The 12,500-nt window shown below is 40.1% G+C and overlaps 3 protein-coding genes across 3 annotated transcripts in view; all 3 read right to left on the bottom strand.

Moving 5' to 3' along the window:
• The window catches only part of rhoaa (ras homolog gene family, member Aa), a 4,508-nt gene extending 1,340 nt beyond the window's left edge, over positions 1 to 3,168 (bottom strand). Inside the window, exons 1-3 of the mRNA XM_027168370.2 lie at positions 3,048 to 3,168; positions 1,297 to 1,452; positions 1,026 to 1,146 (exon numbers count right to left, since the gene is read on the bottom strand). Coding sequence (XP_027024171.1) covers positions 1,026 to 1,146; positions 1,297 to 1,452 — 277 coding nt within the window. The 5' untranslated portion in view covers positions 3,048 to 3,168. The remainder of the gene's footprint in view (positions 1 to 1,025; positions 1,147 to 1,296; positions 1,453 to 3,047) is intronic.
• Positions 3,169 to 3,633: 465 nt separating this feature from the next.
• Positions 3,634 to 7,759, bottom strand: ndufb11 (NADH:ubiquinone oxidoreductase subunit B11). Its single transcript, XM_027168371.2, has 3 exons — positions 7,493 to 7,759; positions 4,292 to 4,422; positions 3,634 to 3,852 (listed from the first exon to the last, which is right to left on the bottom strand). The coding sequence occupies exons 1-3, from the start codon at positions 7,709 to 7,711 to the stop codon at positions 3,723 to 3,725; spliced, it is 480 nt and encodes a 159-aa protein (XP_027024172.2). The 5' UTR covers positions 7,712 to 7,759; the 3' UTR covers positions 3,634 to 3,722.
• A 4,182-nt stretch (positions 7,760 to 11,941) lies between these two features.
• def6a (DEF6 guanine nucleotide exchange factor a) overlaps positions 11,942 to 12,500 on the bottom strand; it is a 14,898-nt gene continuing 14,339 nt past the window's right edge. The window contains exon 11 of the mRNA XM_027168387.2: positions 11,942 to 12,500. This exon is cut by the window's right edge and continues 758 nt beyond it. The gene's annotated coding sequence lies outside the window, so the exon portion shown is untranslated.

Raw genomic sequence — 12,500 nt, 5'->3', positions numbered from 1 at the left:
AGCAGTGGACTGGAACTAAGCCAGATTTGAGTTCTAATGACTCGAGAGTTACAAGTGGGTTTAACCAAGAAGACTGAGACTCATGAGACTTAAGACTTATGAGACTAAGTCTTATCGCTCGATTTGGATATTTTGCTCAGATCTGATTTTTTTTGTTCGGCTGTTCACATTACCTTTTAAATGTGGCCTGTATCAGATACCAGTGTGAACTGTTTCGAACTGACCCGCGTGCGCAAACGGACGATGACGATGACGTCACACGCAGCACGCCGTCGCGCTAAAGTTGGCGAGGTTACGGAGGAAGTTCTCGCTTTTCTTTCTAAATGTGTGTGTAACGGCGGCACAGAGACGCTGTGTTTTGAAAATTTTCGGTTGTCGAGGGCGACTTTTGATTATTTGATCCATTTTGTAGGCGTGGCCACGTTTGTTACTCGCCGGCGCATAATTGTGACGAATGACGATGTAGATCGACGTAAAAGTCGCATCAAATCCGCCTCGGGTGTTCACACTGCGGCCATATTGGAAAAAAATCAGATTTGGGTCTGATTCAGGACCACATACGGAAGTGGTCTGAATCTGATTATGTTATGGTACTGAGGTGGTGCTGGTGTCTGTGTAAAACCCTGAAAACACTGATCAGAACCCTGGAGACTGAGACTAGCCAAGACAAAGCCATAAAGATCAAACCCAACCCCAAACCCTGGGACCTGTGACTAACAGAGACAGGCTTAAAGACCGGTGAAAGAACTAGGACTGAACAAGACACCTAGAGGCTAACAGTGAGAAGACAAATGACAGGAAACAGGACAAGAGGTGAATCTTATCCAAGGGTCAGAGCCACAAAATCCAAGTCAGAGAATCAGAGACTGGGAATAACCAAAGATTAGAACCCCTAGGACTAGGACTAGGACTACGTGATCGTGAAAGATCAAAGACGGGGATTAAACATGAGATACGGTCCTAAAGAAAAGGTGTAACCAAAAGACAGAGACACACTGGACCAAAAGACAGACACAGAGCCTCACCCAGACTGTCAGGGCTGTCAATGGAGAAGCACATCAGGATGACATCAGTGTCAGGGTAGGAGAGCGGCCTCAGTCTGTCGTAGTCTTCCTGTCCTGCAGTGTCCCATAGTGCCAGCTCCACCTAACACACACACACACACACACACACACACACACACACACACACACACACACACACACACACACACACACACGAGTGTTAAACACACACAAACAAGGCAGTGAAACACATTGTGTTAACGTAAGCACAAATTTCCCAGGAGAAACTCACCTGTTTACCGTCTACCTCAATATCTGCAACATAATTCTCAAACACTGTAGGGACGTAGACCTCTGGAAACTGGTCCTTACTGAAAATGATGAGCAGACACGTCTTTCCACACGCTCCGTCTCCGACTATCACCAGCTTCTTACGAATCGCAGCCATCTGAACATCAGGAAAAAGACAGTCCAGTAAAAACACACACAGTCGATGCGACAAACTAAACAAATACAGAACTAACGTGTAGCCAATGAGCAGAAAGGGGCGGGCCTTGTCGATATGGGCGGAGACAGTGTTCAGTGCGCGTGTGTGACGTTAGCAGAAAGTGGTTTTAACATCGACATGGAGAATAAAAACAAAGAAAGAAAGAGAAGAAAGACTTACGATAAGGACAAGAAGTAGGACGTGTTAATATAGGATCAGCTTTCCAGCGCTGGAGAGAACTGAAGGAGCAGGAAGTTGGCCACATATTCACAGGTTGGAGTTTCCCGAGTCAATAACTCCTGAGCTAAACGCTGTTACTACACAAATAACACCTCTTTTCTATCGTAGTAATGTAGAGAGGCAGCTACAACCGCGTTTTGTGTAGTAACAGCGTTTAGCTCAGGAGTTATCGACTCGGGAAACTCCGACCTGTGAATATGTGGCCGACTTTACTTAAGACGGCGAGGCACTTTTTTCCTTCTCGATAGGTGAGTAACGTTGGTTTTGCTTTGTTACACAGAACTAATATATGCCTTTGTCCTTTACATCATTATGCTTGTGTGGCATTTTTGCTTGTTTGTTTATCTACAATCGTATTGTTCTTCCCTTCAGCTACGATAAAGACACGTTTCTTTCTGTTAGTCGCCCGGGTTACGTATGTATGTGTGGGCGGAGCTATCAGTACAGGGGTGGGATACAACAGAGACTTCACCTTTAATGTCAACGTCATCCTCAAACATAAACAACTCGGAAAACGTTCGCAGACTCCTCACTTTCTTACATAGATGACGCAATCGTTCTCTCCTGTATTTCTAATAACCATATTTTTAAGGTCATTTTTAACCCTCTAAAGGGGACAATGTGGTACCTGGCCAGTCAAGGGGGCGTTCCTAATTTACATATTCCAGAGAACCTAATTTACATATTCATAAACTCTGCCATTATAATATAGATAAATGTGTAGAGATGCTTTTAAAACTTGCTTAGAAATGAGATGAAACACAAGTAACTTTTTTTATTTAATACATTTCGTTTTAATTCTAAAATCCTTAAAAAGTTTTTTTTTGCAGCCACTTCAACAACTTTCTCTTTTTGTCTTAGCTAAAATAACCTAACTTATAAAACTTATAAAAGACTTTCGCATCATTTCATCACCGATAAAGTGTTTTATTTTTTAGCTCAAATTTAAAGTGACTCACTTTCTTTACTTTGTTGCCGTCATTATGATTAGCGTTGTTGTTGTTTTTTCACACCCGTATTTAGAAGTCCCGCCTTCTACAGCTCTGATTGGCCCAAATCTTAAGCACTGCTGAACGATTGACCAGTTTAACCACTGGATATAAACCACCAGCCAATCATAAACCAAGAGGCTGGAAACGGGTGGGATATAAAATAATGCAAACTAGCTTTTGTGCTAATGAACGCGTTTGTTATTGTATTTAAAAGTGTAGGAGTGTCGGATATTTAAAACGCGAGATTATATTCACAGTTTCTATGGAGATTAAACCAAAAGGTTTATAATAGAAGGGATTTTATTTTAAGAGGAAAATTCTTACCGTTTTTATTGTGAACCTCCTCCTTTCTTTTCCTGCTCGCGCCCAAAGCCCCGCCCCTCGGTCCCTTCTGACCAATCAGAACAGAGCTACTGCTACCGGGCCCCGATTACCGGAAGTATGGAATAAATATTATTTGTTAAAGGAATACATTTATTTATTTTATGTAAAATATTTGAATTGTAACACAATATTAATTTATCTAATGCTTTAATACGTTGATTTTAAATAGATTACATTTGAGTTATATTTTTAAATAATGATGACAAAATAAAAAAAATAAAACAAAATTAAATTAAATAAAAAACAAAAAGTAAAATAATAAACAATCAAATAAAAAAAATAAATAATAAAGTAAAAAATAAAAGAGAGAAAATTTAAACAATAATAAATAAAATAAATAAATAAAATCTAAAACATGAATTAGGTAAAAATTTAGGAATAATTTTAACCATGTAAATAAAAGTCCAGTAATCATCAATAAGACTGTCATAAAAACTTTTTGTAGAGGAAAAATAGGTTTAATTTTAATGGGTTTTGTGAGACACAAAAGTTTGTAGGATTTCAGACACGAAGCTGAAACTGAAGGTAAACGTAATAACACACGGTTTTATTGATATTTCACTAGAAGTAAATGTACAGGAACACAAATGAACATCTGAGCAGGTGATTCGTCGTCTACTCTTCTGAGGATGAAGGGAGGACGATCTTGTTCGGGTCGTAGTAGTTCTCGTCGATCAGAGGGAGACCCTGAGCCTCTCTCAGTACGATGAGTCGCTCGGCTTCCCGTCGAGCCCACTGTCTCATGCTGTGGGGAAACCACACGGGAAAGAGGACAAACAGGAGGCAGGAATGAGTTTCATTACAGAAATGTGCACAAGGCAGAAACCTCCAATCAATCAACCAATCAATCAATCACCCATTTCATTAGTCATTCAATCAATCACCAAAATCAATCAATCAATCCAGGTCGGATTTTCTGTCAAATAATCATCTAGCTATAGATATTCATTAAAGAAGGAAACACACACACACACACACACACACACACAGGTTCACAAAATGAGCAAATACAAAAGGAGTTACTGAGGCTCCTGCAGCTAAAAAGGAGTCACTGAGGCTCCTGCAGCTAAAAAGGAGTCACTGAGGCTCCTGCAGCTAAAAAGGAGTCACTGAGGCTCCTGCAGCTAAAAAGGAGTCACTGAGGCTCCTGCAGCTAAAAAGGAGTCACTGAGGCTTCTGCTTACCCGTGATCCGGTAAATAGTGGATGAACGTCCCCCCGACGACGATGGCCATAGAAATGCCGAAGAAAAAAGCCAACCTCATGTTCCACTCGTCTACGAACGGGTCATCCGAGAAGCCATGGTACTCTGGGTTCTGTCAAAAGAGGACATGCATTTAAAGTATTGGCACCCCACTAATCGTGTCAGTCCTCCATACAGCGGTGATGATCTGATCTTCAGCTCTTCTTCACTTTAGACAGTTAGTCGACTCTCCGCACAGCCGTGACCTTATAACGAGGATCAGCTACAGCAGCGTTACGTCTCACCTCATCACCACACTCATCGTGACCCGCTGCAGACAATCCGGGTTTCTGTCAGAACGTATCTACTGTTACTCGCATGTGCGACGTCAGGTTTAGTCCAACATGACCGTAACATGTCCGTAGGTCTGGTCTGTTCATTCAGCTCTAGCTTTTAATCCGCGTTTAAAGTGTGATTATTAAACATAGTATTAAACATCTACTTCCTACGAAGGCTGAGTAAGGCACATCTCCCTCCCCCCGTCCTGACCATGTTCTACAGAGGGACCATTGAGAGCATCCTGAGCAGCTGCATCACTGTCTGGTTTGGGAACCGTCCGATCTCGGATCCCAAAACCCTGCAGCTGATAGTGAGGACAGCGGAGAAGATCATTGGGGTCTCTCTTCCCTCTATCATGGACACTTACACCACAAGCTGCATCCGCAAAGCCAACAGCATTGTCTGACCCCACACACCCCTCACACACACTCTTCATCCCACACACCCCTCACACACACACACTCTTCACCCTCCTGCCGTCTGGAAAAAGGTACCGAAGCATTCGGGCCCTCACGACCAGACTGTGTAACATTTTCTTCCCACAAGCCATCAGACTTCTCAATAACTGAACTGTACTATACTGAGCACAACATACACACACACATCATCTGTATGGACTGCACAGACCCTCACAAAACACACACACTGTTTTACACACTTTTCTGCTGTTTTTGCACATACTGTCCAACATTTCAGCTGTTTTTACACATATTGTACAACATCTCAGCCATTACACACATACTGTACAATATTTCAGTCATTTGCTGTTTTTTTGCAAACTCTATATATAATCCAAAGGACCTGCTGTTAAGGAACTGTGTTCATTCTAATGTTACTGCACCAAATATTGTTTGAAAATTCAGTATTTACACACACACACAGTATACACACACAGTATACACACACACACAGTATACACACACAGTATACACACACACACAGTATACACACACACAGTATACACACACACAGTACACACACACAGTATACACACACACAGTACACACACAGTACACACACACAGTACACACACACACAGTACACACACAGTACACACACAGTACACACACACAGTATACACACACAGTATACACACACACAGTACACACACAGTACACACACAGTACACACACAGTACACACACAGTACACACACAGTATAAACACACACACAGTACACACACACAGTATACACACACAGTATACACACACAGTACACACACACAGTATACACACACAGTACACACACACAGTATACACACAGTATACACACAGTATACACACACACACAGTATTCACACACACAGTATTCACACACTGTATACACTAACAGTACACACACACAGTACACACACACAGTACACACACACACAGTATTCACACACGGTACACACACACACAGTACACAGTAATCACACACAGCACACACACACAGTACACACACAGTACACACACACACAGTATACACACACACACAGTATACACACACACACAGTATACACACACACAGTACACACACACACAGTATACACACACACAGTACACACACAGTACACACACACAGTATACACACACACAGTATACACACACACAGTATACACACACACACAGTACACACTTGTCGGTCAGCGCTGTTTCTGTTATAGTTTATTGTCTTTTGTGTATTGCATTTTTTGTACTTTTTGTATTGTCTTGTAACTTTATGTCTGCACTGTCTTTTGTCCTGCACTGTCTTGTCTGTCTTGTCCTGCACTGTCTTTTGTCCTGCACTGTCTTTTGTCCTGCACTGTCTTGTCTGTCTTTTGTCCTGCACTGTCTTTTGTCCTGCACTGTCTTTTGTCCTGCACTGTCTTTTGTCCTGCACTGTCTTTTGTCCTGCACTGTCTTTTGTCCTGCACTGTCTTGTCTGTCTTGTCCTGCACTGTCTTTTGTCCTGCACTGTCTTGTCTGTCATGTCCTCGTTGTAATGACAATAAAAGCTTCTTGACTTGACTAGTAAAAAAAAAGGACGAGAGTTGTAAAAGTTTTGTAAACAAATGATTTTAATCATAAACCATTTGCAGAAGGACATTTACACAAACGTCTCCTAACATCGTACACACACACACACACACACACGTCTCCACACATCACACACACGTCTCCACACATCACACACACACACACGTCTCCACACATCACACACACACACACACGTCTCCACACATCACACACACACACGTCTCCACACATCACACACACACACACGTCTCCACACATCACACACAAGTCTCCAGACATCTCACACACACACGTCTCCACACATCTCACACACACGTCTCCACACATCACACACACACGTCTCCACACATCACACACACACGTCTCCACACATCACACACACACGTCTCCACACATCACACACAAGTCTCCAGACATCTCTCACACACACGTCTCCACACAGATCCATCAGGCTTTTATACTTCATCCCTGTCAATCAGCTGTTGCTATAGAAACACTAAATTATTACAGCGTTATCCATCATTCATTCTTTAATGTGTCAGTGCTGCTGTTATAGAGAATTAAACACCTTCTGACCAATCAGCGTCGAGGATACAGCAGCTGTAAATAATAATAACTTTAATCCAAACAAAATGTTAATAATAATAATAATAATAATAATAATAATAATAATAATAATAATAATATCAGAGTGTTACAGGAAGTAAAGATGCCGTTATTATGACACGATATTGTAAAGTTCTTTAATAAAGATGTCTACTGATAACTTGGGGCAAATGTTTTGGCCCCCCGTTCTTGACGTGATGATGATGATGATGATGATGATGATGGCTGTGATGTTTGTTTATGTTTGCTGTAACGCACCTTGTCGAACACGTTGACCTCTGCGTGTCCCTCTGCGTGTCCCTCTGCGTGTCCCTGTGCGTGTCCGCGGTCCACGTGTGAACCTGTCTGTATGTCCGTCCCTGTCACGGCTCCGGCGGCTCTGGACGTCCCGCTGTGAGACACCGAGCGCCTCAGCACATGTAGCTGAGACACACAGGACCAAACCCGCCTCAGCTGGGAGGACATTTTACTGCTCATGTCCTCTGCAGAACAACACACTCTGTTCCGGATGTAAATATACACTGCTTCCGGGTCAAACAAACCACTTTATATGCTGACATAGACATATACACTAGATGTCGCCTTGGTTACGGCAGTACATTGGAACGAATGCGTCAGTAGAGCCGCCATCTTGGTACAGGGGACCCGCTCCTCTTAATGCCTCAGCGTCAACGCAGGCAAAGGGAAATAAAATCACCATAAATCGTCATGAATGCCATTTTCTAGGGTTTTTTTGCTCGTTTCAACGAACAGACATGTATTTATCATTAAGTCCAGAGAAAATTTAAGGTTTTGATATTAATATAATCTACTTTTTCACAATATAATGTGTAATGCTAATAGGTGTAAGTTTATTACTTACATTCTTCCACTTGAGTAAACTTCATATGAACAATCACTACTTAGCTTATAGCCTACTGCATGTAACACTGCTACAATGGTGTGTGTGTGTGTGTGTGTGTGTGTGTGTGTGTGTGTTATGTAGCAACTCTGCTACAATGGTGTGTGTGTGTGTGTGTGTGTGTGTGTGTGTGTGTGTGTGTGTGTGTGTGTGTGTGTGTGTGTGTGTGTGTGTACTGTAGCAACACTGCTACAATGGTGTGTGTGTGTGTGTGTGTGTGTGTGTGTGTGTGTGTGTGTGTGTGTGTGTGTGTGTGTGTGTGTACTGTAGCAACACTGCTACAATGGTGTGAATATACATGTTCATTTAAACACTTAAATTCTATCGGTTTATTAAATATGATACACAAAGCAATTTGCAGGTGGAAACAAATCACAAATTTGAGAGGAACATAATGTGAAAGTTAGATAGTTGAGGTGCCAAAAACCGTTCAGTCTTTTCTTTATTCCTGTCCCGCAATACTTTTACCACATTAAACAAGTATGTAATAAAGTCACGTGTTGTGTGTAACGGAGTACAAATACTTCGTTAACGTACTTAAGTAGAAATGTCACGTATCTGTCACTTTACGTCGCTATTTAAATTTATGTCAACTTTTACTTTTACTCCACTACATTTCCTAGATAAAATGTATACTTTTACTCCGTTATATTTCCACTAAGCGTCTTTGTTACTCGTTACTACAAAATAAAATGTGCGACTGCAATAAGGGAGGTTTGGCGAATCACTGCTCCTACTGTAGATTACTTTTTACGCAGTTCCGCACGCTCTATTTCAGTGTAATGTTGCCAAAGGAGGCGGAAGCACAACTGAAACCGCCATGGAAGCACCTACTGGAGGACCTCCCGTTACCGTAGACGACCACCCCGATGATAGTGGGGAACTTGGTGAACGTTATACACCCATGGAAGAATGTTTCTGTACATTGGAATGAAAGATTCTTCCTACCAGATGAAGTGCCTCTTATGCCTACAGAAAATCACTGAAATTTTACTTTTTTACTTTTACTTCAAATACTTAAGTACATTAAATATCAGAAAATGACTTTTGATACTTAAGTACAGTAAATATCAGATACTTTAGGACTTTTACTTGAGTAATATTCTAAAAGGTGACTTTCACTTCTACTAAAGTCTTTTCCTTGTATGATACTTGTACTTTTACTCAAGTATTGCTTTCTAGTACTTTATACAGCACTGACTGCCAAGCTAACTGGTGATATCCTTCCAGGACTGTCAGCTGAGTTAACCATTTGTTATCCAGAGTATGAACCTTTGTGACAAGGTGTTGTCTCAACTTATGAAAGGCACATACAAACAGTGACATTAAGCTAAAGTGATGGTTGTCTATGCCATCTTGAGTCTCAACAATGTGATCACGAAGACCAAATATGTCATATTATACAATTTTTTAATTAACACACGATAAAAAAAATCCAAACCCTTTTCAAATATAATGTCATTAAATATATCCTTAAGTGAAGTAACTTGATAAAAGAGCATTCTGCTTGTGTTAAGTCCAGGACAATCTAATAAAATATGTTTGACAGATAAGGGAATCTTACAAAACATAAGACCCATATAGTTGGGTCTTTTCACCTTTAAGCATAAAAAGCATGGGTCAATTTTTAATGTCCTTATTAAGAGCTTCGGGATCTACAAACATTGTCGGTTTCCCTAACTGTCACAAACTAACGGGTAACTAGCATGGATTAGCTGCGGTCATTAACCAAGGACTGAAACAAACCAACGGAATCAGAAATATAATTTCCTAACATTCAGTATCATAAGACACATTCTCACTTGTGTAATGTAATCATTGCTGTCTGTTTTTTAGATTTCTTTTGTTTGAACAACCAAACGCAGAACAGAAGTCCGGCATCGTCCATGCATTTGAAGTACAAGACCCCTGTTCCAAGATGGTGGCGATTTTGATGCATTTTTAGGATCCCAAGGTGACATTTACATTTACATTTACATTTACAGCATTTGGCAGACGCCCTTATCCAGAGCGACGTACATAAGTGTTTAAATCTCTAACACTGAATACATTAATGCTGGTTCACTAGGTTACATACTTAAGATACCATGAGTTTAAAACATTTGTTCAAAGTTACAATGAAAAAGTGTCAAAGGTTTTTTTTTTTGTTTTTTTTAAATGCAAAGGATAAGGAAAGTGCTAGTTGAAGTGTTTCCTGAATAAATCTATGTATAGATACTGTATCTATGTTACTTTATGTGCTGAATAATTGTTTCAGACAGGTTTATAGATCAATTTAAGATTTACAATAAATTATTTATTTGTTTGTTTGTTTGTTTATTAGTGTAATAAAATTCTGACACTTTGTATTTACCAACTGATTTATTTTGCACAGAATCTAACGTTTTATCTGCTTTATTTATCACTATGTCACATAAACTCTGTGTAAAACGTGTTTACTTTTAATTTATTAGGTTTTATTATTAAAGACAAAATAAAGCTATTAGATATTATTCTTTATAAACTGTTGAACATTATGTTACATTGCAGATACGATAGAATGGACCACATAATAAAAAAAAATAAAAATACTGATGATGAATAAATATTTAACATTAAAAAATAAATTAATGAATTTAATAACAGGTGTGTGTGTGTGTGTGTGTGTGTGTGTGTGTGTGTGTGTGTGTGTGTGTGTGTGTGTGAGTGTATGAGAGAGTGTGTGTGCCCAGAGCCGGATTAAATAAATGGACTACACTATAGGCAGGCTGCATTCTTTGGGCCCCCCTCCATCGATGTTATTTATGAATTGAAATCTGAAACTTACCAAAGTTACTAATAAAAGTTAATTCACATTTTATTAGCCCAGTCTTTAGTTACAAATTGGTTATGTTGTATATTAAACAGTCTATCAGACTATTTTTTGATATTCATTATTTATACGTCATTACACGGGCGCCACAGTGTCTTCCGCCGCATTTTGCGCAAAATCTTCCACCGCGTTCACAGCTGTCAGACGGCTGCCCGACAGAAACTTTTGCAAAGCCCCCCGCTGTCTCTTCTTTTGTTCTTCTCCATTTTTTTTCCTTTTTACGTTTTGCCGCACCCGAAAGCATCTTCAAAGTCAGCCTACTACTCAAAACACACCTGCCTGCTATATTTGTTGTCCCGCTCTGACATCTGACCGCCGCTGACGTCTCCTCGGACTTAACTGGCTGGTCGCCTCTATATAAACACAGTCTATGGTTTAAATAAACATCGTCAATATTTTTATTTAATTAATAAATAATGAAATAAATTGTAGATAGGACATTTGTACATTTTATTTTTATTATAATTTATTTTTTTATACTTTTTTTTTTTGTCCCTCTGTCTGGGCCCCATTCCGCCAATCGGGCCCTAGGCACGTGCCTAGTTTGCCTTTGCGTTAATCCGGCTCTGTGTGTGCCCTGTGATGGGTTGGCACTCCGTCCAGGGTGTATCCTGCGTCGATGCCCGATGACGCCTGAGATAGGCACAGGCTCCCCGTGACCCGAGAAGTTCAGATAAGTGGTAGGAAATGAATGAATGAATGAATGAATTTAATAACAGCTCTGTTCTGCACATGCGCAGTGCGGACGGTGACGTCAGGACCGATATGACGTAACCACAGGCGACGTAACAAGTGCGCAGTGACGTTACAGCGCTACCTGGTGTACAAGGGAATATAGCAACAACAATGAGTGTTTGTAATAATGTATTAATGTAATAATAATTAATAACAATGTATTAATGTAATACAATTTAATAATAATGTAATAATAAGTCACGTTGCCAGTTTTCATTTATTTTATTTTTTTTATTTTAATGAAATGTTAAAGTAAAGTTTCTTGTTTCAGGTCCAGTTTGTTTCCTGATAATTAGGCTCTAGAATATTATAAAAAATTTTCTAAAAATATTTATGGAGTGTAGATGTGTGTGTGTTCAGGTTTGACATGTTTTCTGCAGTGTTAGCAGGAAGTGCAGAAACCACAGTGCTTCAGAGTTTCAGCTCATTTCCTTCAGTCTTTTGCGTCTGCAACTCAAGATACAAATCTGAAGAGCAAGAAACCACCAAGTGTGTGTGTGTGTGTGTGTGTGTGTGTGTGTGTGTGTGTGTGTGTGTGTGTGTGTGTGTGTGTGAGAGAGAGAGAGAGAGAGAGAGAGAGAGAGAGAGATGTTTGACGTGGGATGAGACTATAGTTTTGTATCATGATGATTTATTCTACACTTGGACTTTACATACAGATGAAGCAATAAAAACATAATGAGAAATACAGAATAATCGTTAGCCACGTTTACACGCACACTTCAGGCCTCGGCGTACTTCATAAGGTCTGAGAGGTTTAGACGGTCAAACTTTCTTTA

This window comes from Tachysurus fulvidraco, chromosome 14 (assembly GCF_022655615.1).
Source record: "Tachysurus fulvidraco isolate hzauxx_2018 chromosome 14, HZAU_PFXX_2.0, whole genome shotgun sequence".
Taxonomy (NCBI): domain Eukaryota; kingdom Metazoa; phylum Chordata; class Actinopteri; order Siluriformes; family Bagridae; genus Tachysurus; species Tachysurus fulvidraco.
This window is presented reverse-complemented; position numbering and strand designations above follow the sequence as displayed.

What these genes read in the sequence shown, in the direction of transcription:
- ndufb11 (XM_027168371.2), bottom strand. Translation starts at nt 7,711, where the DNA reads ATGAGCAGTAAAATGTCCTCCCAGCTGAGGCGGGTTTGGTCCTGTGTG. An exon ending in AGGTCAACGTGTTCGACAAG is followed by an intron (nt 4,423 to 7,492) that starts GTGCGTTACAGC and finishes CTCTTTTGACAG; the next exon opens with AACCCAGAGTACCATGGCTT. An exon ending in CACTATTTACCGGATCACGG is followed by an intron (nt 3,853 to 4,291) that starts GTAAGCAGAAGC and finishes GTTTCCCCACAG; the next exon opens with CATGAGACAGTGGGCTCGAC.